Consider the following 26,073-nt stretch of genomic DNA (forward strand, 5'->3'; position numbering starts at 1 on the left):
GGGATGGGGGGAGAGAAGTAGTTGAAGTCGCGGCTCTTCAGAGAGAGGAGGTTGTGCTAATGAAGTTCAGGGGGGAAAATGTGTTTCCATAGCTCCGGGTGAGGAAGCAGCTTTGCTTAGTGGACCAAATAAATAATCAGCGGCGGCACCTGGGCGGCCTAATCCAGGTGAGCGCGGCCTCCTCGCGTCATGCCTCAGTTTCACCAGCTGCGCCTGGCAGATAAGAGAAGCCGGACTGGGAAGAGTGTGATGGAGCGGCTCGGAGGCGCGGGGCTGAGGAGAGACTCCCAAATCCCCAATTACTTTTAACTCCCCTCGATCACAGCCACGGGCCGAGAGGCCATCGGAATGACCTTTGCCTGGAGCAGTCGGAATACAGACGCCCCTTCGCTCGCCAGGTTTCATTTCCTGGAGTTCCTCTGCTTTTTCAAGCGCTTGTGTCTACAGGGAGGCGAGAAGGTGTGTTCTCTGAGTCAGAGGACGGATAGATGGGCGACAGCGCAAGTGTCCTGTTGTATGACCCCCCCCACCCCGCCATCTCATCAGGGGGTGGCTGCACCCCTGTGGTGGGGGGTGCCCCATGCCTCACCCCAAGAGAGCTGAGGTGCACACGGGGAATCTTTGCTCAGTGGCTCCCAGGCCTAGCTTGGCAGGGGAGGTGCTGGAGAACTTTAGGGACCCCCGGATGCTCTGTCATGCTCCGAGACCTTCTGCTCTGACTGCGGCCCCACACCCAGGGGGGGGTGTGCCCGAGCGCTCCCCAGGGGATTTTCCTGCCCCGCAGATGCCACGTGGAAGGTCATGGATCTAAAAGGGCAAAACCGCGGGCTTTGTGGACGCCCCCGAGGCCACCTCCCTCCCCTCAGGCATTCTCTCGGCTGCCCCCGCTTCAGTCTTCTAAAGATGTCTTCATCTTTGGGCTTCGCACGCTGGTTTCTGAGAAACAAGCGATTGCTCCATCACGTGGCATTGCACACTTGCCCAGTTCTTGCCAGGATGGGCCAGGTTTGCCCTGCTCTCTGAGGTCAGCAGAGGAACAAAAGGCAGTTCTGTGGACCACAGAGCAATGGGCAGATCCCGGGCATGGACCCGCCAGCCCAGCAGGGCTACAGTGATGCTACCTTAAAGGTCTCCCTCGCAGGGGTGAGCCAATGAGTGCGCTGCGCTGTGGTGATTGACATGCTTGGGCTGTGCGTGTTTAGACCCGAGGCTCCGAGGCTGCCGAGGCAGAACCTGGAGCGGGTGTTGCATCCAGACTTGGGGGCCCGTGCCAGTGTTCCTCACCCAGCAGGTACGGGCTGGGACTTCTAACAAGTTCCCAGGCCATGCTGCGGGTGGAGATGTGCGCTGAGAGCTGCCCATCGTCGGCTGACCGCCTTCCAGAGCGCCCTGGCCAGCAGCGGCTCAGCTGCCATCTGGATGCTAGCGATCGTCCCATCTCTGTTTCGCTGCAAGGACTGAAGTTCCTCATGTCCTGGGACAGGCCAGCCGCCAGCCAGCTGCCCTGCGTCTGTGAGCTGCATTTCTGCCCTCACACGGCCCGGCAGGAGGCCTGCTGCAATCATGAACTCTCATTCCAAAGTGGAGCAAACAGACGTCCAGCCGCCAACAACGTGCCGACGCCGACGCAGGATCGGGGCGCGCCGGGACATGGCCAGTACCCGCCCATTTCCACCTACAGGAACGGCGATTTCCTCCCACAGCAGGGTCAAAATCTGAATCTTGGTAGACCTACCTCCCAAGCTTGGGCCTTTAATCCCAGTTCTATCTTTCCTATCCCTCGGGGCTCTTTTTGAGCCACATGACCTGATAGGACCTTTGTGACAAGTTCTGATCACAGGTGAGAAGTCATACTGTCCCCGGAGTCGGCTGTCACCTCTCCTCACCCTCTGGGCTTGTCACCGACTGTCCCCTGCCTTCTCAGAATGAACTTGGGAATTGCACTGACAGCAAATTCCACCAGAGGTGGAGCGACCTCACCCGGCTGCTGGGGGCGTCGCCGGGCGCAACCCAGATGTTACTTCAACTCAACCACACTCCACCCCGGCTACCTCTGCGCCTCTTGAATGCCTTAGGCCCACTCATGTTAAGAGAGGCCTCGTGGCACTGGACAGCAGTGTTCATTACTTCACTCCGATGTCTTTTCAGTTCTGTCATCTTGGATCTCTCTCTGGTCACCAGTGGAGCAGGGGAGGGACGCATGCGTGAAGGGAGGGAGGAGAGGGAATGCTTCCACAGTTCCAACTTTACAGCCAAGCTCTTAACCGTAAAGTCAAAACTGGGACCGAGAACTTGGCTCACGGGGAGAGCAAGTCCTGTCGCGTTGAGCAGGCGGGCCATATCGGAAGGGGGGGACATTGAATTCCTGTCTGGGTTCTGGGGCCAAGAGCAGAGGTGTCCCAGATGTCTGCTCCATAATTTAATTGGAGACTTTCAAGCTCATCTTTACGAAGGTTAAATGAGATCATCCTTTAAATATTTACCAAGGAGCCTGGGCGCATTGAGAGTGTTCAAAGAATATTGGCATTAATAATAACAACTCATCTCGAGGAGCCCTCTGGTCTTCAGCCAAGTCATCAGTGAAGATCATCAGCCATTTTCATAGGGGTGTGTGTGTGTGTGTGTGTGTGTGAGAGAGAGAGAGAGAGAGAGAGAGAGAGAGAGAGAGAGAGAGAGAGAGAGAGAGAGAGAGAGAGAGAGAGAGAGAGAGGGGAGGGAGAGAGAGCAGGAGGGAGGGAGGGAGGGAAGAAGGGAGGGAGGGGGGGAGAATGGGAGGAAAGAAGGGAGGGAGAATGGGAGGGAGAGGGGCTAGAAAGTTCTCGAGCACATAATAGGTGCTCAGTAAATGTTAGTTCTCACGCTCCTTCCTCTCTTTTCCTACCCATGTGAATCTCCTACTGCGGGCCCCAACCAGGGCGTCAGTCCCCCTTGATGACACCTGCCCACTACTGCGGTCTGTCCTTCCTTTTGGTCTCCATCCCAAGCCCTCCATCTGGCTTCCCACCTGCCTCCCAGACTCCGTCTCCCACCCTCCTCCCGTCCACCCAGATTGACAAATCTGCAGCCGGCAGATTATAGTCACAGCGTGAGAGAAATCATTACCACCTGCTAATATTTTTATAGAATTTCATAAACTTGGTCATTCATGAATCATTTACAGTACTTTATTCCAATGAAGAGTTCACAAATCACTCAAATGCTGGCAAAATGCATAATAATGAATAATATTTCAGGAAGCTTCGCGTTAATATGTCAGCTTCCGATGCTGAAAGACCCAAATTATTTTTGCCAGGTGCCACTTCAGGTTAGGATGACGGGAGGTGGTCCGCGGCTTTGGGGGCGCTGGGGCAGAGGGTGTGGTAAGATGGTGGTGGTTGCAGAACCGGGTGGTATTTAAGAAGTAATAGATCACCCAGCCTGTCAGGCTTTCCCAGCTCAATGAGGAAGAAAGGGCTGGAGGATTTACTGAGTGGAGAGCAAAGTCTGGTTGGGGTGAGGCTGGAGCTAAAACCAGGAAGCAGAGGTAAAATCAAGGGCTGGGGGGTGCAGCTCTCAGAGCTGGAGAGAAATCCAGAAAGATCGCAGACCCAGTACACACCAGCCTCGGGTCCTCAAAGAAGCTATGTAACTGTTATTTGCCTTTGCACGCTGGCCTGAGCGCCTACTTCTTAAGTCTCTCCTGGGACACAGATTAAACAGGAGAATGCACAGGAAGAACTTTGCCCACGATCCACCATGTAGCATTCAAGAGCTGGACGCTGGTGGCTCACGCCTGTCATCCTAGCTACGCAGGAGGTTGAGATCTGAGGATCCCTGTAATCCTAGCTATTCAGGAGGCTGAGATTTGAGCCTGGCCAGGAAAGTCCATGAGACTCTTATCTCCAGTGAACCACCTGGAAACTGGAAGTGGTGCTGTGGCTCAAATGGTAGAGCACTAGCCTTGAGCCAAAAGATCTCAGGGACAGTGCCCAAGTCCTGAGTTCAAGTACAAGGACGGACACACACACACACACACACACACACACACACACATACACACAAAAGAGTAGTTTCAATGACGACACACATCTGGGAGCTGAAGACATTTCCCCTATCAATTGTAGCCACAGAAAGCTCAGAGCACTGCGTGCTGGGGAAATGGGAACACTTGCAAGTGAGCAGCATTTAACTTTTAAACAAACAACAACACTGTAGCAATTATGAGGTCAAGATCTTCACCCACAGGCTCCCTGCTTTCAGAACTTGCAAGAGTAGAAAGTAAAGCATGGAGGTACGGAGACAGGATTCTGGGCTTTCAAGGAGAAGTTCACCCCTGCCATTTTGAGTGCTATGAAGAAGATGGATCTGAGCTCCTGAGATGGAAAGTTATTTCACACAGACGCTGGACCAGACTGGAAGTGCTACTGTTCCTTGGCCCAAATATATGCACACCAGAGTGAGCCGGCTCCCAGAAAATGCAGACATAGAAGCAGCGAGCACAGGGTGGATAACTAGGTGGACTTCCCCAGCAAGGATAGGAAGAAACAGCACAAAACTCCATGGAAGAGCAATGGAGGTGAGGCAGGAGAGGCCAGCCTTGCCAGGCTGGGGGGAAGGGGAGTGGGAGGGGCTGGCTCTACATTTTCAGGGTCCTCCCCAGCATCCTGGCAGATGCTGCCTTCCCACAGCCTTGGGGGAGGGGACCTGGGCCCATCTGTGCATGGGTAATGCCACCTCCATGACCCACAAGGCACAACTCCCGGGCCTGTCCTCTGCCCACCATGGGGAAGATTTTTTTAGATCAAGCCCTAGACACAGAAACGAAAGGCATAGGGAAGCCGGGAGCCTGTGTGCTGGGTTCTCACTGTCTTCTTGCCCTACCCCTTGGGGCTTACCACGGCCCCGTACTGTACCAAATGCCTGATATTTAACCCTCACAAAATGCTCTGAGCTCACCATTACGATTCCTGCTTTCCAGACATTAGGACGTTGGGGCAGCCACCTGCCAGCACCCCACAACTAGCGCGGGATGGCCATGCTTGGAATTCAGCCAGCCCCGCCACGCGAGACCACACACAGCTGCGAAGAGCAAGTATGAGAAGAGCCAAGAGACAGTGCTGTTTTACTTGCTGGCTACAAACACGAGTCATCTCCCCTTTTCTGATCCTTCTAGGTGTAAGATCTAGCCACACTTTATGGACGAGAATCAAATCACTAGATCAGAGAGGGTGGTGGTGTCTGAACTCACACAGGCCAGGGAGACGTTACACAGAACGGGCGGCCATTTTCCATCCCAGAGCCCTCGCCCCCAGCGGCCATGTTAAAGAGCACTTAGATGCAAACACAACCACTTCCTACATCCCTGCAGCCCCCTCCCGAGCTCAGCCCCACGCACGGGCAGCTCTTCGTGAGCAAATCGGGGGCCGAGTGTCTCTTGTCCCTTCAGCCATCCTGTCCTACAGCAAAGCCCCCGTACATGCGTGACAGCGTGCCCTTCTCCCTGCGGAGGTCACGGGCAAAGCCGACCACACGGTCAGAACTTCTCCCAAAGGAGGCCTTCACCTCCACCCTGGTGTCACGACCAAGGGACGCAGCCGGCCAGAGGCTGCCTGGTGGCATTAGTCCTCAAAGGCCGCGGTTTGTGTTTTCCTGCTGCTGCTCCCGTCCCCAAATGGCTCCCAGGGACCAGGCCCGCTTGGAAGACATTTGGTACGCCAAGCCCTGAAACTCACGCGTGCAGTCCCCGCATCTGTGGCCTCCTGGCTGTTCCTACGGCCGGCGTGGGGAGAAGGGCAGGTGCCCACGCTCTGCTGCCCGCTTCTCCTACAGCAGCGGATGCCCACAGCTGCCAGGCCCTCTCTGGTCACTGCCACAACCAGCTGGCACTGGACACTTCTGAGGGGGCCAATCGACAATTTCAACAGTGGCTGAGCAGCTTCCTGCTTGGGTCTGTGATGGAGAGATGGCTCACCCCTAGGGGCTCACTGACAAGTGCTCGCTGCCTCCTGCAGATGCCCAGAAAACCTTTGGCCAGGCTTCCGAGGGGGAGTCTGAGCGGGGGCCCGTGCTCTCCTGGGACCAAGATGCTGGAGGGCATTGTCAACATGGAGCCTGCTGGCAATGGCAGATTTCCCATGACCCAGCACCGTTCATTCCCCCTCCCTCTCTCCCTCCCCCCACCATGTCCAGCTGCCAGTGTCCCTGAGGTACAAACTCCTCACTTGGAATCCACAACCCCCCCCCCCCCCAGTAGGGCTGGGGAGAGAGCAACAGACAAACTCAGCCATCAGTGCTGTGCATTTCCTCTCACCTGTAAACGCACAGCCATTCTGATGCGATCAAACACGTCCCCCACCGAGGGACACCCCACGTGAGATTGGCCAGACACGACCGATCTCTCCATAGACCCGACGCGTCTTCGAGAGCACTTGAAACGGCTGCAGAAAACCGTCTGGCAGCGGGCCACGACGCCCAGACCCCAACTGCTAAATACTTAGCAAGTTTTCCTACGGAGCGCACCGCGGCCTCTTACAGCATCGTTTCAAATCAAACAACAACGAGGGGCGCTCTCCCCTCCCTGCTTCTTAGTCAGATCTGTGAGAGCAGAATGGCCAGGTCAGAGGGTCTGCTCCTCTTTCCATTCTCCATCGCTAAGCGGGTCTCAGGAAAGCCAAAGATGGCGTAGAGAGCCGCTCTGAGGGCCCCAGCACCTCCCACGGGCCAAAGCTGGAAGCAGGCCTGGAGCTCCATCCGGGAGCCCGAGACCCTGGCGCTGAGTGCCCCACAGGCAGAGGGGACCGCAGCCACGCCCCGGGACACGGGGGCACACAGACGGGGGCAGGGCACTCACCTGGTACGTGGCGATCATTTCTCTGTCCAGGGTCCGTGTCACGGAGACGCTGCCCGTGTTCTCATTGATCCTGAAAATTCCTTTGGGCTCTTGATCCACGCCCTTCCCGCTGAGCCGGAACTTGGAGCCCTCGGGCCTGTCACTGTCAACCACCTGGCCAGAGGAACAGAGCAATGTTTACTATCGTCCGGGAGGCCCGCGACGGTGACCCATCCACTCTCAGATGAACTGAGGTTGCCCCAAATAGCATCCTTACGTAGCCCCCACCATCCTGACCGCCAGGTCCTTGGGGAAGCTGGCCAGTGCTGAGGCGCGTGGCGATGGGTGGAGGAGGTCCCAACACCACGTTGGTTTTGCAAGCAAGACTCGACAGGCAAGGGACCACATTGGTTTGACAACTTGGCAGCGGTTAGGCACCGTTCAAGGTTCTAGGTGCTTCTGTCACCTCTTGCTTTCCCCGCCCCATTGTCTGTCCTAGGGACCAGACTCCCTGATGGAGGAGCACTTCACATCTGTTTTTCTTTAAACCCTGAAACAGTGCTGGGGCAAGAGAAGCAGGTTTATTCTAACTGAGTCACGGAAGCACAGGGCACAGCCGTTCCTGAAGATGGCTGGGAGGACACTTGATGGAACTTGGAACGGCACCGTCCGTTTCTCTAGACATTGCTACCCGAGACACTGACATGTGTAGCCATGCTGTCACCACGAGATCAGACATTTGAAGAAAAAACTCAGTAGGTAAAGGGGGAGGGTTGGCAGTCCAGGCAGGAGGAGCAGCTAGAACGTTCCAAAACTGGTGAGTCACTAGTAGGGTTTGAGTCTAGGGGAGTCGAGAGGAAGCAGTCAAATTTAATTGAGGTCCTCCCAGCACTTGATATTGTGCGGGCAGAGAAAGAGCTCTATTACTGTGTTTGCAGAGGCTGGCTTTAGAATTGACAATGAAGTATTTATCCATAGTTAATGCTACTTTTATTAAAAGTACCTGTAAATGTTAATCTGGTGATAACAAAACAGTTTAAAGGCCACAGATGTAATAGACATTTTGGATTTGTACAGATAAAAAGAAAGAGATTCAGACGCAGCCACTTTGTGAACAAGTAGGAACCAAGCCTGCAATTCTTCTCACAGACACCAGGTGGCAGTGGTGCCTAAGGCAGCGTGAACTGGCAGCGCCAGTTGAGGCACAGCAAATCAATACGGCCATGCAAATGCAGGGGTTTTGTATTTTTTTCCCCCTGATTTAAAATGTTCTTTATTGAAATACACTGACGGCTTTAATTAAACACCAATTACCTCTGTTTGCATTTTTTAAGATTAATGGAAAATAGGATCATTAAGAAAATAAGGCACGTGATTCCTTCTGATGAAAAGGGTTTTTAAATCACTACTTGACTTGATTTCATCCACCTGACAGTCTTCCGCTGCCCGGACACTGCGGGGGGTCAAGAGCCCGGGCTTCCGGGGGTGCCTGCCAGCTGCCCAGGCCTGAACGCCTGGTTGGTGGAAACCCACACTGTTCACAGGGCCCAATGTCGCAGTCCTGGCTTTGCCAGTGACCTCTTGTTCTGCGGATCCGCATGTCCTCCTCTGCAGAAATGGGGCAAGACCACTTATTTCCCAGGGCTCACAGAGACGGGAAAGTACGAAGATGGTGCATGGTGAGTCATAGGTAACTACTGCAACACTGACACCAACGGTCACAACAAAATTATCCTGCCATCTGTGGGCTGATAGGCAGCTCCAGGCATAAAGCGAAAGCATCTTAGCCGTAATGTTAAAAACAAAAATCCCTTGTGGGTCACATCTGTGATCTATACCTCTGCTGCAGGGACTGGCCGGGGCAGCTGGCAGATCACTCAGCGTGGGTAGAGTGGCTCAGGCCCCCACCCACTGTGGAACGTTGACTCCCTCCCTTCCCCCCCCAAACATACCCGAGATGGGTCCTACAACCTACAAGACAACCTACGGAAATGACTGAGGCTGCTGAGCAGCTGGAGCCGCCCGTTCGAGGGAGGGCCTTGGGGTGTGATCTCCTGCCACTCACAGCCTGGCTGCTGACCCACCAGGAGACGCCTCTGCGCCCTGTTCCCTTTCATGAAGCCATCCGGAAGTACTGGGGGTGGGAGACACCGTACCCAGATGTTCTGGATGGGTCTCTGGGGGCCGACCTCGCCACCTCCCATTCCTCCACCTGCGGCTCGGTGTCACGAGCTGAATTCAAAACCTGGAAGTTCCCGAGGGTGACTCTCCCTTCCGCTGCCAAGGTCAGGGTCATCTCCGCCCCCTCTCTCTGAGAGCTTCTGCCGCTTGACCTTGCAGAAGTGAGGTCTCCAGAGGAGATCCTGTTCAATTAGCACTTGCTGCTGGATTGAAATAACTCATTCCCCAGGGAAGGACGCAGGCTCTCATCCTGTTAGGAGGCTGCTGTGCAGCACTGTCCACACCGACTCTGACTCTCTGACTTTCTCTCTCTTTCTCTCTTTCCATTCTCCTAGGCCTGGGTTTTTACCCATGGATCCGGCCTGGTTTGGTCCCCGGAGCGGTTTGCATATTGAAGGAGTACTCAGTCAGGCCCAGGGCAGGGGCGCCCCCTCCTCCACAACTGTCCGGAGGTATGATTCCTGGGCTGGCAATCAGCATCTCCTGGAGTAGACAGGATGCAAATTTCCAAGCTCTGTGCACCAGAAACTCAGAGCCAGGCCAGACATGGAAGCCTACCAAGCCTCGTGGCTCCGAGGCGCACAGAGCTGGAACAGCCCTGCTCTAGACACACAGCCCCATCCCAGCCCTCCAACGCCGGCGCTCACTTCGGTAGCACCTGCGGTCTCTTTGCTACCTTCACTCAAGTCCTACTTTATGTACGTTGCCAGCTGGGCCTGAGGGTGGTACCTGAGTGCTCAAGGCGAGCACTCTACCATTTTGAGCCACAGCCCACCTCCAGTTTCCTGGAGATAAGCCCTGACTGGGGCTGGCTTTGAACGGTGATCCTCAGATCTCAGCTAGGATTACAGGCCTGAGCACCAGTGAGGAGGTCAGAGGGTGGGCATGACCAAGGAGGAGGAAGGAGCAGGAGAAGCGGGGATGGTGAGGGGTGACCCTGGAAACTGAGTCCAGGAAGCCGAGGGGTCCCCAGCAGGCAGCACAGGAAGCCACAGGCCACAAAGAGTGGGTGGAGCTCAGGTGCGCAGCTCCTGGCTGGAGAAGGGACAAGGCCGTCCAGGAGGAGGGCTCTGAGCCTTGGGCTGAAGCTGGTGGGAGGGGGAGGGGGGAGGGGGAGGGAATGCAGGGGGGAGGGGAGGTGGGGAGGAATTAAAGAGCATTCATAGATTGTTTCAATCTGCTCCTGCCCTGGTCAGAGTTGGGGTTACAGTATAGTATATCATTTCCTTTTGGTAATTAAGAAAGGTCATCTGGAAGAATGAGTCTATACAATTATAAAGCACGTTGGCTAAAGGCAATGGGGGTCCAGCGTTCGCTTTGGGCTGAGAAAAAGGGCAATAGGAGAAAAGCGGTGCCATGTGCACACGTACCGACCTCAGTCACGCTGATGTGTCCATGGTAGTTTCCTATGGCAGCTGAACAGCTATGCATTCCTAGTGTGCTTGAAACCCAGACAGCTAGGAGGGAGAATCAAAGGGGACTCTGGCTTTGCCACATCATGTCACCCTTTGAAACCAGGCCAAGCAGTTGAGTCCTGCTTGGAGCCTCACCCTTCCGCCCCGGCCCTTCACCGAGGATCCCGGTCCCGGCTGCGCCAGGCTACCAGTACAGCCATCCAGGGAGCCTTTGGAACCAGACAGGCAGCGAAGCTGGTGTGCTATTTACACACCCTTCCGGCAGCGGGCACCTGTCGTCCCGCTCTTTCTCATGATTGGCTCTTATCCCCATTCCAACTCAGAGGACAGGAAAGGAAGGTCCCACTGTGAGCAGGAGAGGTGAATTACAAGGATAACAGGCAAGCCCTGCTAATTGTGAAGCCTGCGATGTGGGTGAATGGGGGCGTTCACTGGCTCCTCACACACAGCGGCAGCCAGAGACACTCAGGCCCAGCAAGCAGCTGGGGTGGACGGAGGGGCCGAGTCCAGGCCGGCACCTGTACCACCAGTAGCCACACAGGGCCCAGCGAGGTGAAGGCCACCTGGAAAACACATTTTTGTCAGGAGAGGATGGAGTAGGTGTTAGCGAAATGAGCTCCCTTCCCTCAGCTTAGCGCGCTCCCTCCCCTCGCCACAGCTTGGCAGCTCCCTGCCTAGACAGAACTAGGCCCACGTAGTAATGACAGTAAACAATCAGCCTCCAGCCCCCTTTGCCTTGGGATGGCACTCCTCTGGGGCAGCCACCACCCTCGAAGGCGGCAAGAGCCCCTTAGAGTGACCTCCAGGCCAGGGCAGCTGCAGGACCCTCATCTACTACTTGGGCAGCAGCCATAGATCCTGGTCCACCATGATGAAGCCCCTGGTCCTTACGTCCACACCAGGGTCTCCGCCGCCTAGTCCCTTCCAGCCCCTCCTAGACCTCCTGGGTTCTACAGGTCACCTCAAACAATAGCTGGCACTTCTTCTCACTTCTCCCTGTGAGAAGGGGTCTCGCCGGCCCCTTTCCTGACCCTCTACCTTCCTTTGTTCTCTGCGCGGTTCTCTGGCAAAGTCTAATCATCTGGCACTAGGCCTTCCCTCAGCTTCCCCATTTCCGCATGACATCAACGGGTCCTCCGCGGAGATCCACTCATGAGGAGCATGTCAGGATGCCCCTTACAAAAGGAGAGTTTTGTAAGGCGAATGCACATGCAAGGATTTCATCTCGCAGGGTTAGGAGACATAGAAAGGGGAACACCTCCCGCTCCCCCTGTAGGAAGTGGACTTAAACACTCAAGATGGCGGCTGTTGTCTTCTGCCTTTGTTTTCTGAGCTGGAGGAATGCACGGTGGTCACGTGGTCCAGCAATCCCTCCCTCCCCACCCCCCAACCCTATGACAATGGTTCTGATGGTCAATGTGGATGCTGCTCTGTAGTCTAAAACATGGAGATGTCGGTAGGCCTTCCCCAAAGATAAAGGCAGCAGGCAAGTCTTAGTATCCTGATATAGAGGGCAGATGGCCTTGCGGTGGGCAGTGGTGACTGCCCCCAATTCATCCCCTATCCCACCACACCCTGCGCCCCAGGGGGCTATGAACTCCCTCCTGTGCTTGGAAACCAAGGCGCTTTAAGTGAAGAAGTACAACTTTATTTGCATGTGTTTATACGGTCATAAAATGCTTCATAAATTCACAAATTAAAAAATAAAAATCAGGCCTGTTGTCCTAATCTCTCTCTTTTTGGAAATGTCCTCCCATGATATGGGCAACATCATTTAAACATTCCTCAGTTAAAATTCCCCAAAGTGAGCTGTGTGGATCGTGTAATCTCGAGGGACTCGGTGACCTCCTGGGTTCATAGTTTCCAAAGAGACCCTTCAAATAGATCCTCTTTCTAGATAGTCATTAGATTCCCTACCTCCCCAAAAGTAGTTACCAAAAGAATTAAACCATGTGGGAAGAATATTGTTCTTTCAATGGGAAGGTGGAGGAGATATTGTCTTCTTACCCTATTCTGTTTTCAGTGTGGTGGAAGAGCCTCTATTAGTAATGCGGTATTAAGTAAACAGGTAAGAATTATTAGAGCCTGATGCACATACTAATTTAGAATGGTTTCTTCTTTATATTCAAAAGGAAAGAATTTACTTACTGCCTTTGCCTCTAGTTATGAGCAGGCAATTGAGTTTATCACTAGATCGGCTCTCACAGTCTTTCATGGGAGTTAATTTCCCCGCAGCTCACTAGTCCTTCACGAAGCTCCCAACTTGAATACACTTAGCCGTTCTCCAGTCCGGGCAGGTGTTGCACCCATGCTGTCCCCTACCCCTGTGCTGTTTCTGCTTCCAAGCTCTTGGCTTCCATTAACACAGGGACTTAGGACGCTCTGTGCCAAGAGTCCTTGGGGAGGAGTATGGGGTAGGGCCAGGGCTGGACACACACTGCCCGGTTCAACACTCACACCACTGAGAGTGGCTGGGCTTGCCTCTCACTTCAAATGGTTTCCACTGTCCCATGGAAGGCGCTGTGATCATGGGTAACATGGCATGGAAAAACGGACTCCAGAAACACAAGGTTAGGGGAGATCTGCGTTTCCATCCATGGCTTTGTCGCTTAGCAGGCTCCATGCCAACTTGGTTCCCTTCTTATTTTGTAACAGACTTAAGATTAAGGCCTCCGCCTAACCTGAGCTCTGTGGGATTCGATACTCATTTGCTTTTGCATTCTTTTACAGTTTATAATTCCTTGGTTATGTTCTCACGGGGAGTCATGGCTTATGCTTGTTTTTGAGGGTAAGGTTAATGTGTAGGATTTTACTCATTTTTAAGATGGCGCTTCTTAACTTCCAAGTGTTTAGAGAGCTTTAATGATCCCCCTTTCATGTAACACTGTCACTTGTGAAAATTCAATGTTGGAGAACTTTAAAAAATATTATTAACTTGCTGGGTGCCAGTGGCTCACACCTGTCATCCTGGCTACTCAGGAGGCTGAGATCTGAAGATCATGGTTCAAAGCCAGCCTGGGCAGGAAACTCTGTGAGACTCTTATCTCCAATAAACCACTAGAAAATTGGAAGTGGTGCTGTGGCTCAAGTGGTAGAATGTTCACCTTGAGCTGAAGAGCTCAGGGAAAGCACCCAGGCCCAGAGCTCAGGCCCCACAACCAACTATATATACATACAAACATATATATGTATGTATATGTATATATATGTATGTATATATACATATATATTATTAGCCCTTAGCTCAAACCTATAATCCTAGCTACTCAGGAGGCTGAGATCTGCAGATCACAGTTTGAAGCCAGCTCAGGCAAGAAAGTCTATGAGACTCAAATCTCCAATTAATCACAGAAAAAGCTGGAAGTGGTGCTGTAGCTCCAGTGGTAGAGTGCTAGCTTTGAACAAAAGGAACTCAGGGACAGTGCCCAGGCTCAGAATTCAAGACCCAGGACCACCAAAAAAAACCCCATATTATTAGTCAGCTAAAATACTATCTTTACTAAGAGATCCATGGGCAGACCACATGGAAAGAATAAGTGTTATACAGTTCTGCTTTGAGTAGCAAAAATATGGAAGCCCACCGATGGATGAATGGATGAATGAAATGTTTTATATATATATATATATATATATATATATATATATATATATATATATATATATATATACTGGAATAGTATTCAGACTTAAAAATTAAAGTGTAATTTGGATATAACTCAAGGAGACTAGTTACAAAAAGACTTAGGGTAAATACTGCAGGTTCCCACTTGGCTGAGGTATTTACAACAGCGAGATTCATAGATATGGAAGACAGATTAAAATTTGCCAGGGGGAATTATTGTATAAGAGGTATGAAGTCACAGTAGAGAAAGTTCTGGAGATGGAAGGTGGGAATGGCTGCAATGTGAATGGATGCCAGGCCACTGGTATGTTTTACTACAGTGGAAAAGAAGGAGCTTCTCCATGGGGGGCATACGTCCAGATTTTATATCTCTACATCTATCTATCTATCTATCTATCTATCTATCTATCTATCTATCTATCTACCCATCTCTACCTCTAAAAATATTCACTGGTTGCATTACTTAGACTTCTGGCCCTGTAACATGACTAAGAATGGCTTTTATTCAGCCGTCCTGCTACACAGGGCAGGTGGGGCCCCTTTTCTACACTGTAAGGACTAGTAGGTTCACGGTAGACAACAGCTCTGGTCAACATCTCGAGTGTTCATGGTGAAGCCAGTCGTGGGTCCTTACGGTTGATACATCAGGGGTCCCCCAGGATGTATTCTGGAAATGTCCACCTCACCACATGAAACTGTTGGAATGGTCTATAAAGTTTAGAATGGAAAGCCCATCTTTTCTGCTAGCCTGTAAATCCCACTGCTGTCCTGCAGAGGTAAACCCAGTTTACCTCTGAACAAGGCACAAGGTGATTGTTCAGACATTTGTTGAATGCACGCATGCGTCTCGATGCTTCTCTGAGGAGAACTGGTGGCATGCGGCATCTGGGGCTGGGGATGGCAGAGCAGCTGCGGGCTGTGGAGCAACCGGAGCGCAAGATGAGATGGCACCAGAGAAAACCAATGTCAGGACGGCAGCGTGGAGGAAGGGAAGGCCGCACGGGCAGGACGGCAGCGTGGAGGAAGGGAAGGCCGCACGGGCAGCCGTCACGGGCACCTGTGTTTAAGGACAAGCTTCAGAGACAGAGAAAAGGAGAGGAGTAAAGTTGTTTGCCAAGAGGACTTTCTGCTGCGGAGACACCCAGATTCCCCGTCGTAAACCAGTGTCTCTCTCATGGCCGTCCTTCTTAAGAGATCCTCTTGCCCTGCTCACGTTCCAGAATGTACTTGGCACATGCTGCTCACATTGCAGGAGCTTCTCCTTGCCAATAATGTGTAGCCTGAAGGTCAGTTTTTCTTCTAGAATGTTTAGCAAGACGGTTTTCATTCTCAAGCACAACTTGAGCTTGCACAGATCTCCCAGCCCCGCTCGCTTCCTTTCTTCCCATCAGAATACATCTTGACGCCTCCAGCCTCCGCAGCCCCTGCGGCCCCCAGAGGCTGGCGGTCACCATGATTCAGCAGGTGACACGGGAGATGAGCTGGCGAACGCTCACATGTGCAGTGTGGGTGGCTCTGGCCTGTGCTTCGCTTGTCTGGGCCCAAGGGCCTTTCCTTCCTCTGCCAACCAGTGCCATCATTTCACGTCCCTTTTTGTTCCATAGAATAACTGAACGTCTTTGGGAGTGATTTCCTGAATTTCTGGGTTCTTCACGCCATCTGATTGTCACGTGCCTGCCTTTCAAAACACAATCTGTGGTGTTATCTCCTATTGTTCTACCACAAATCAAGATGATTCCTCAAGTCTCCACCGAAAGCTCTTGATCTTCTACAGCAGGTGTTTTCCATTCAGATATCAGGGTTATGACAGCAGTGGAGACGTGTCTCTAGGCCACCCCCACTATCTGACCCTCCTTCGGCACACCTAGATCTGTACTTCCTCGGCAACTCAAGGCTGACCGTGGTCATCTGACTTGCTCTGGAAATGAAACGTGAGGAAAATAGGCATAAATCCCATTGATAATTCCAGGAAAAAATAATCTCTAAGAGCCGAGTTCTCTTTGTCTTCCTGGTGATGAGAAACGCTTGAGATAGTGGTGCTTTCGCTGAGTGCGGTCCAGGGAGAGCATGAAGTCCACAGGAGACCCTCACCTGACCTTCAGTGGACAGGGAGCTCAACTCAAACCTGGTTACTAAGAATGACAGAAATCTTGGTGGTTTGTCTCCAGAGCAGAGACTGGCCTATCCTGACAAATGCACAGAGACTGGAGAAGACGGGTGAACCTGTGGTGGTGTTCTAGGTCACAGACTTGTACACAGTGAGGGCTGGTGGGCAGTGGTGTGTCTTCTCTGAGTCTCGAGGCCATCCTCTGTAAGATAGGAACCCGTTTTTCCTAAAAGGAGTACAGTGAGTAGGTGACTGAAGCCATGGCATGCTCAGGGACCTAAAGAAGGTGTTCCTTTTACAACCATTACTAGGTGGTGATGATGATGATGATGATGATGATGATGATGATGATGATGATGGTGGTGACATGGCTATCCCTTATTGAACATGACAGCACACACCATTCTAAGCATTCATTTCTCACAACAGCGTTTTAAGGTAGGCACTGATATTACTCCCTACTTTATAGAGGGAGAAACCAAGGCGCCAAAGCCAGCTTAGATAAGAACTTTGAGTCTAAACCAAACCATCCAGAGCCACGGTATAGAACCACGCTCCCCACGGCCAATGGGGTAGCAAGCGCTGGGCTGCACAGGGACACGTGCAGGAAGAGAATCGTCAGGAGCAGAGCCGGGCGCCGGTGGGCCAGCTCTCAGCCCATTCACGCCATTTAGTCCAATCAGCAACGTTCTGTCCAGGCCCGAGACAGGGGCACAGCCAGGATTAGGGACTCCAAAGTCTCGCTTCTCAGATTTATGTGTATCTACGGGGTCACCCTTCTCTCCGTACATCAAATTTCTGGCAGAAACATCTTTAACTCCTTTCACCCGCACAAGCTTTGTCAAAGTAATGGCATAATTTGGAGGTTTCTGCATGTGTTCTGCCATCTGAAAGGGTAATAAATTAATCAGGCCCTTGGACAGTGTTGAAATATGTACACTTAGTCTCTTTCCAACTTGCCAAACTTTTCTTTCCCGCTGCTGCTCTGCTCCTGTCTCTCCCATCAGTTCAGAGTTTTACAGTTCCCAGAGAAAGGTTAAGCCAAATATGTATGCACGCATTTGAACCACGGTTCAGAGAAAGCAACCTAACAAAATCAGCATTAGGAATCTGGAGGGATTCCTATTTGGAAGGAATCACTCACAATGGAACCGGCTCTCCCTGGTCATTCATGATGGCTGTGTTTTCAGTTTCAGCCTCCTCCTCCTCCTCCTCCTCCTCCTCCTCCTCCTCCTCCTCCTCCTCCTCCTCCTCCTCCCCCCTCCTCCTCCTCCCCCTCCCCCTCCTCCTCCCCCTCCTCCTTTTCCTCCCCCTCCTCCCCCTCCCCCTCCTCCTCCTCCCCCTCCCCCTCCTCTTCCTCTTCCTCCTCGTAGTTCAGGACAAATTTAAATGCAAAGACTGATGCTTGAAAAATAGGTATTGTCAGAAATAAATAAAATGTCAGCATTTCCATTTGAGAGCCTGCCATTCGGTCCGGCCTGTGTGCACCTTGGCTAACAGGATGCGCAGGAGGCTTAGAGAGGCCTCATTTCTCTTAGTAGCGAAGGTCTCACGGGACTCGGTGATCTGCTCTTTCCAGGGGCCCCATCTCCTTGATGTCAGTAGACATTCCGATCTCAGTGATGCATTCCAGGCTCTTCAAAGCCCGGCCCCGACCACGGCATCAGCCTCAACTTCTGCTGCGCTCACCCACTACCCCTTCTCCACCTTTGCTGCCATTTTCCTTAGAGGGTATGTGCAGGCTGATCTCTGTTTCAGTCCTGTATTACCTTCTGCTTCCAGGACAGGATTTGGAAGCTCCTATCCAGAGACAGAGTCTGGCTAGTAAGACACATCACCCATTGCTTTGGGAAATCCAGGCTTGGGATGGGTAGGAATGATGTCTCCTTAGTTCAGAAGGTGAGTCTGCCATGTAGTGGGCCACAAAGAGGGACACTGGCCAAAAAAAATTACTGTAAAAGGAAAATTGAAAGAGAAGTACATGTGCATGTATGAAGCCAGTTCATGTTCAAACATGGTATCACGCACCACCCGACTGGTGGAAAAGAATTCTCTCCAATATTCCTTAATCTTACTCCTCAGCATTGTTCTCCAAGTTGGGCTGTTACGCCAAGATGACCAGGATCTTAGCAAACGGACATCTGAATGGCTCATGACTTTGTTGCCCATCAAATTCCAATCGTATTTTCCTCTTGAGAGAGAAAAACAGTGTTTTCCCTTCCATTGCCAGCCTCCACGGCCACGTGCTTGTTTTATTTTTCTATCTTATTCTTCAGTGCTTGGTGACTTTATGTCTGCTGTATCTATTTACCATTCAAATATAAGCTCTATGTCAGCATGGATTTCTGCTTCGTTCCCTGCTGTGAAGAATGCATGGTCCACGGCTGACATTCAAATATTTCTAATAAATAAATTATGTAAAGAGGAGCTGAAATGAAAGGCCATATGTCCAGAAAGGAAAGGAAAGGAACGCACATACCAATGAGCAGAAATGGCTGCCTCTATGTATGAATGGCTTGTCATTCTTAGGGTGAAGTTCTGAGATATAGATCGAGTATTTTGAATAACGATTCTAATTGAACCATCTTGCAATCCCCACCTCATTCTCTCTCCCTGTGTGTCTCTTTCTCTGTGTGTCTCTCTCTGTACCTGTGTCTGTCTCTCTCATCTCTACACACACACATCCTTTTAAGAACAGAGTAGTTTGCCTGAGCCTATCCACAGACTCAATGAGATCATCTTGGATTGGCATCAGGGCATCACCTTCCCTTGAAGCTAGGATCTCCTAAAATCTGTTTCTCCTTCCCATTCCCTCAGGGAAATTTCAACAAGAGACCATGAACAAAGGTGCTAGAGAAACGATGTGCCACACATGGAAGTCTCTTGGTGGGGTGGTCCTACGGGCTTCGGGGACTCTCAAGACTGGTGACTAATACCCAAGACAACCCTGAATCAGAAGAACCGCCCAGAATCTGCTGGGCAGTGCGAGTGGCTTCCCCGGCAGCTCATGCCACACGGTGTGCTCTGTCCCACACAGATACTGGGTGGACCAGGGAGGCCAGGCACTTGTGTGTGTGTGTGTGGGAGTCCAGAGCACTGGAGAAAATGAATATATTGTCTGTTGTGTGGGAACGGGCTCAGGAGCCAATAAAAGATTCAACTCTTGGTTTCCCCGTAGGAGAGGAACCCTGAACTCTGGGCCTGGGCGCTGTCCCTCAGCTCTTCAGCTCAAGGCCAGCGCTCTACCACTTGAGCCACAGCGCCACTTCCGGCTTTTTTTTCTGCTTATGTGGTGCTGAGGAATCGAACCCAGGGCCTCAGGCATGCAAGACAAGCGCTCTACCACTGAGCCACCTTCCCAGCCCACCCAAGGTGAGGCACTTTTGAGAGACAACTGAGGCGGTCTCCACGAGGTGACACAGGCAATGCTAGGAAGTGGATGGAGACTTGGAAAGATGGGGCGGGAGGTGCACTTTGAGGAATCTTGTGAAGAGCCGTGGAAGAGGAGGCTGATGTAGTCTTGATTTGGAAAAGCCCTTCAGTGCAAGCTTCAGAACAAACAGTTCAGAGCTTCAGCTGAGGATCAACGGCCAGGAGGTAGACATGGCTGCCCAGCCCCCATGTCCAGGCTCAAACCACTGTCTTCAAGAGATGTAGAGGTCCTTAGTAGCAGGGACCCCGAGGTCATGGAGGGTTCTCCACACCCCTCTGACCCTCACAGCTACCAGGATCCCAAGGCTGACACACCAAGCAGACCTGATCAGTATCGCATAGGACAGCAAGGAAGGAGGCACCGTCCTGGGACCTGGGCTGAGACTTTCTTTCCACCCATCGGTTATCGGTTAAAGGCTCCATCCCACGCCCTCCCTCTCCACATGCCGTGTAACACCCATCACTCCTGCCCCGGCAGCAGACAAGCTCACAAGCTTCTGCATTGCTCACTTGGATCTGGGATGCCCATGGCTTTAAATCTTGTGAGCTCTTGGAGTCTCTGAGCTCCTGAGGCTCTGGGGAGGACAGAGAGGAATTGAATACACAAAACACACACCTGTGGTGTGCACACAGTAGGCGCTCGATCATGTGGACGGTATGAGAATTCAGCAACGTGTTAACACCAATGGCAATCATTTTATCATCAAGTTTTTGTCTTTGAAGTCTTCAGGTTGCCTCCCTGGTAATAACTGTGTTCACCGGGGGCCTGTGTCTGCTGCCAGGCGCTGTTCTAACGCTGCGAGAGCACTTTCCCGGGGAGTTACTGCGTTTCACCAACACGGAAGGTAGATTTGGCCAGGTGAAGCTCCCTACCCCCAGAAGGCCAGGTATGGAAACTTCTGAGTTCATCCAGATGAATTCAGAAATCTGAGACATTGGCCACATCCCGCTTCTTGGTTGCTAGATTCTTCAACTCTAGTCCTTTCCATTTTGAAGCCAAACACGGCTCTCCTATGTTACCTGTAGGCTGCTTAACCTTCCTGCTCCAGCCTAGATCCACGGCCTGCCAACTTCCTACCTGCCCTAGGCTTACCACAGAAGTAAATCAAAACGTTCTCAAGAGGAGAAGAACAGATAAAAGCAAAAAAAGAAAAAAGCAACATTCTCAAGAGAGGAATAATTTTTGTGGTTCGAAAACTCTTGCAGTGCTATCTTAAAAAAAATCCATTATTTAATTTTAGTACCATGGAGGTGCTAGTGATGAATTACGGCTCCTTTCCTACCTTCTAGTATTTCTAAAATATTCATACTGGTTGGGTACCTCTCCTACGGGGAAACCAAGAGTTGAATCTTTTATCGGCTCCTGAGCCCGTTCCCAAACAACAGACAATATATTCACTTTCTCCTGTGCTCTGGACTCCTCAGGTTATGTCTTCCATGCAGGGGTGAAGAAGCTACAATAGGCTCACAAGTATTGTCTTTGTCTAACCCTTTACTTCTTATTGAAAAGGACCAGCCATGGTGCATCTTCAATCTACTAGAACTGGGATGGTAACCATGTAGAAGGACAGACAAAAGACATCCAGGTCAAAGGTTGGCTTCCCCAGGTCAAAGGTTCCACCCAGGATAATGGCAGCCTACTGTCTATGGATCCGCAACGTGTCCACCTTGAGCTGTGAATATGGAGAACAGCGTATAAATTTGTAGGCAGCTAATGAGTGGGTGTGAGCGTACATGTGAGTTCTCTGTGGATATTTGTGAGCAGAACTTTTACCTATAGGTGAGAAATAGTACCACTAGCTATAAAAGTCCTAGAGGTGGGAATGTGCCTGTTGAGCAGGAGGGATGGCCATCAGAGGGGCTGGGAGAGGAACGGCAGATACCCCCGGCCCCCCGTGTCCCGGGATGTGGTCTGGTGTCTGGTGTGAGTGGCCAGGCCCAGACCTCCTCTCAGGTGATTCTCCAAACTCCTCCAGGGTGCAGAGTCAGCAAAACCGACTCCTAGTTCATGGATTTTAAGAGAACTATTTGCTACTAAAACCTTATTTTTTTAAAAAGACTCTTTTATTCTGGGAGTGTGGGAGAGGGGAGATTTAGTTAAGTCACTTTCTTTTTATCTAAGAAAGAGAAAGGGACAAAGTGACCAGCCTCATCTAGCCTCTTCCTGTTTGGGCACCGGAAGTGGCTCGTGAGGGGAGATGTCTGCACATGGAAGGTGAGAAACACCTGCTGAGCAGGGTGAGTAACGGATGAGGCTCAGGAGCCCGACACAGGCTCCATTTGTGCTGTGTGCTAGCCTTCCTAATCCAGTGTCTCCCTCGCCTGCCGGTGGAAGGAGCATTCTGTAGAGAGACAGGAGAACAAAGGTTTTGCTTTGGAAAAAAATGGCCAGGTCTGTACCACGCACAGCAAATGTGAACTTCTCTGCCTTGAAAGTCTTCAAGGCTGAGGCTTGCGTTCTAGAGAGCAGAGGCTCTCAACAGTGCCTTGAAATCCCTGTGTGTGTGTGTGGGGGGAAGGGGTGTAGCTCAGTGATAGGGCGTGTGCCTTACGTATACAGGAGCTTGGGCTTAATCCTCATCACTGAAGAAAAATACGTAGGTCAGAGGCAAGCACAGGTGACGGCCCGAAGGTAACAAACAACCCACTAGGCGCTGGTCTTCTATATTTCTATTGATTTTTATCATCTGAGTGGACATCGCAGACCTCACTCCAGAGAGAAGGAAGTACAAGATTGAGTAGTTGGGAGTGGGTTTTCTGATTGGATCAATCCATCAAGTCGAGGCTTGCCGGACTGCCGCCAGGTTGAATTGTTCTTGCTACCACTGCTGGGTGTGCGGGCAGAGAGAGGCAGGAGGGGAAAGATGGAAGCTGGGGAGCAGACTTAACAGTGAATCACCGCAGGGTGCCGACGGCGCTCTGCTCAGTACCCAGCTCGTGAATTTCTCTCTTGGGCACACAAATGGGCTTTGAAGATTGTAGGAAGGGCCTTAGGGGGGCCCTGTCCCCCTCTGCCCTGCAGAGACCCGGGCTCTGTTCTGAAGGGCTGGACCTCTGCTCCTGGAGCCATGAGAAATACAACGGTTCAGGCCTTGTCTTCAGGAGGCGGGGCTCAAAGCCCGAGTGTTAGGGTTCAAGCTCTGCAGCTCTCGATGAGCCGCGTGATGGAGAAAACGCTGCTAACTCTCTGTCCCTCAGTTCCCTCTACTATTTTTGGGGACCACGGCTGGGATCATGCACAGGTTCTCCATGGAAGGCGTTCCACGCCCCCTCCCCATCTCCTACGCCAGCTGTGTCGCCTTTTATACTTGCCCCCAAATGAACCTAGTGCGGCTTTATTCTGCCCATTCTAAAGATGGGAAAACTGAGGCTCTGGGGTGAAACCCTTTGTCCAAGCTCCCACGGGCAGGCTTCAGCAGGGCCGAGAGCGCGTCAGCTCTGATTTCTTGCCAGCTCACTGCAGCCCACGGGTGCCAAGCCCTCGAAAAGAACGGTCGCATTACTCTCTGCCTTTCTTCAAACTGCATGAGTCAGTTCGTCTGCTCTCCACAAAACTGGCAAAGCCAGGGCCTGGGACAGGTGGAGGAGCTTTCCCCAAGGAACAGTTAAACCGCCGCGTCCACAGAGCCCACTGTATTAAGCAATTCGACTGATCATTTCCAAGGAGTTTAACCAAGTGAGAACATTTCTACCCCCAACCCGCCCTTTAGGTGGCCGCACCGAGCCTGCTGAGAAAGCCATCAGGGTGGTTGTTTTGGCCATTTTAGTAATTACACCGTAACAAAGGGGACTCCATCAATTGCTCAGCAATTAGCCATTATGAAAAGATGGAGGGGAAAAAATCCAATTGACGGTTTGGTAGAGCAGGAAGCATTTTAAATGTCACCACAGTGAGAGAAATAGTTGAAGATTTGTCTTCATAATGGCTAACTAATTGCAATCTTCAGATTGCATTGCCTTAGAAAATAACTCAATTCCAGAGACAGTGTTAACACAGGGCCATTCTCTCTCTCTCTCTCTCTCTCTCTCTCTCTCTCTCTCTCTCTCTCTCTCTCTCTCTCTCTCTCTCTCTCGGCATGTGAATCCATCAGTGCCTGTGATTTGGGGAGACCTCCTTGCCTCTAATGGCCGGTGTCCTGGAGGACAGTGCTGCCATCTGGGCCTCAGGGGGCCATCCCTGTGTCCCCAGGGCGGTGTGGGAATTCCTGGAGGTCACCATGGTGGCCTTGCAGCACAGCGGAGGAGACGTGCTGGGCTCTGGGTCCAACTTTGAGTTCCCTTTACGTGAATGGCTGGTGTTGCCCATGGAATCTGACTTTGCTGGAACCTGGCCGAGGCACACGGGTGTTTGCACACCAGGCTTCTCTACCGTTTCTTGTCAGCTTTCTCAGCTACCCGGAGACAGTGCTCCAGTGCTGTGCTCTCCCGCGCTCTCTCTCCGCCCCATCTCCCATGGCGGGTGGCCACACTGAGCCCCTTCACTGGCAGCAGTCAGCCTCAAGCAGGAGTCAGCAGTGAGCATTTGAGAAAGGTCAAACCACACAGGATTTCCCCCAGGTCATGTGTTTTGGCGGGAATCCGCAGGGGAGCTTTGAGGAGCACAGTGCTGGAAGGATGCTGCTCATGACTGAAAGGTGGAGAGAATTGAGCCACTCTGCAAAGAAAACAACTCAGATCTGGATCCAGCTGTTCCAAGGACAGATGCACCCCTCGACGATGTACCCCAGACTTCCTGATTGCGGAAGCCAATGCCTGCTGTTGGCTTCCTCTATGCAGATGTGTTTTTGTCATTTAAGACCACAGCCCAGACCACAGAACAGCTTCCTGGCCACTGAAGCGATTTCCCCACCATTGCTTAATACTGAGGACACGCAGAAAAAGACAATGAGAAGTTGTGATGAGGATGAGTAGTAGGTTGTACAGGTGGAAGAATCTGAAACAAGTCCTTGGGAAATCCCAGAGAGATGAACAAAGCAATTCTGATTCAGCTTGCAGCTAAGTGTCAGGGGTGGCTGGAAGTCATAGTCAGGTAAGGAACCCACTGAGTTCTAAAATAAAAAAAGGAGCCCCAAATTAGGATAGACGTCACACACAGAAAAAGAATCAAAGGTTTTACATTATCTTCCTACTCTAATAAATCAATATAAGCATAGATATATATACACACATATATACACGTGTTTTAATATATTTGTATATATAATGTTATATGTGTGATCATATATAATTATGTATATATGTATGTGTATATCTTGTTGAAAGAGAAGACTGGCTTCTATGAAATCAAACAGAATTGATGAGAAAGGCAAATGCAGCATGCTGCTATTACTAGTACAGGATGGATAGATGGCATTGAACTTCTACGTTTGAGATCCTTCGTTATGGCCAATGTCAAAAGGCTAGGTTGGCCAAGGGCCCATTCGAATCGCACCTCCTTGCAGCCCAAGGTCTTGGCCAGCGAGGTAGAAACCCACTCTTACAAATAAGAGGAAGAGAGAAGGAGGCGGCACAGCAAACTGGAATAATGGCTTATAAAATTTTATGGCTGGTCATTAATCCTCACCACCTCAATTTCTTAAAGGAAAGATTGATTGTCTTCTAAAATAGACAAAAGTTGAGTTTATGTGAAATTTAATAATATCCATGCTGACGCAATGAGCTTTTCTGCAGGATGTAGAGAGCGGACGAGAACAGGGTTAGGAACCAGCCCGGGGCTGAGAGCTAGGCACGGGCAGGAGGTGAGTGATGGGCCTCTCAGAGCTGTGGGGTTTTCCTGAGGAGCCAGGGCTGAGGCAGAGGACAGAAGGGTGGATGGCACGCAGGCACAGACCTGCACAAGCTGTGGCCCTGGGAACGCAGAGCTGGCACCATCCCTGGACCCAGAGACCTCTCTCCTCTCCTCCATCACCACCTCTGAGCCCTCTAATCCCGGTGCACCCATGTCTGGATGGCCACCTTTGATCTCACTCACCATTTCACCATTGACAAAGGACCTACTGCAACCCACTCTCAGCCGACACTGGAAGGCACCGAGCAAGGGACATTATGCCCGGCTCCATAAACACGTGTAATTATTGTGTGCCAGTCAAAACAAAACAGAACTTGAAACAGCAGAAGAAAAATGAAATGAAGATGCTCCTGTGGTTGTGGTGAGAATGAAATGAAATCCTGTCTGTGAGTCAGCAGACGACAGTGTTTGTCAAAAACCTCCATCTTGCTGGGTGCTGGTGGCTCACGCCCGGAATCCTAGCCATTCAACAGGATGAGATCTGAGGATCTCGGCTCAGAGCCAGCCAGGACAGGAACGTCTGTGAGACTCTTGTCTCCAATTAAGCACCACAAAGCCAGAAGTGGAGCTGTGGCTCCAGTGGGTAGAGCATTAGCTTTGAGCAAAAAAGCTCAGGGACAGTGTGCAGGCCCTGAATGTGAGCTCTAGAACACACACACACACACACACACACACACACACACACACACACACAAATGTGAGCTCTAGAAGAAACACACA

General features: G+C 51.5%; 1 protein-coding gene across 2 annotated transcripts in view; it reads right to left on the minus strand.

Moving 5' to 3' along the window:
* Nucleotides 1-26,073, minus strand: part of LOC138823539 (cadherin-13) — a 711,572-nt gene that overhangs the window by 280,133 nt on the left and 405,366 nt on the right. For both annotated transcript variants that reach the window (XM_070016920.1, XM_070016918.1), the window contains exon 5: nt 6,830-6,982. In XM_070016920.1, coding sequence (XP_069873021.1) covers nt 6,830-6,982 — 153 coding nt within the window. The remainder of the gene's footprint in view (nt 1-6,829; nt 6,983-26,073) is intronic.

The sequence above is a fragment of the Dipodomys merriami genome, unplaced genomic scaffold (genome assembly GCF_024711535.1).
Source record: "Dipodomys merriami isolate MVZ:Mamm:240054 unplaced genomic scaffold, mDipMer1.0.p SCAF_120, whole genome shotgun sequence".
Taxonomy (NCBI): domain Eukaryota; kingdom Metazoa; phylum Chordata; class Mammalia; order Rodentia; family Heteromyidae; genus Dipodomys; species Dipodomys merriami.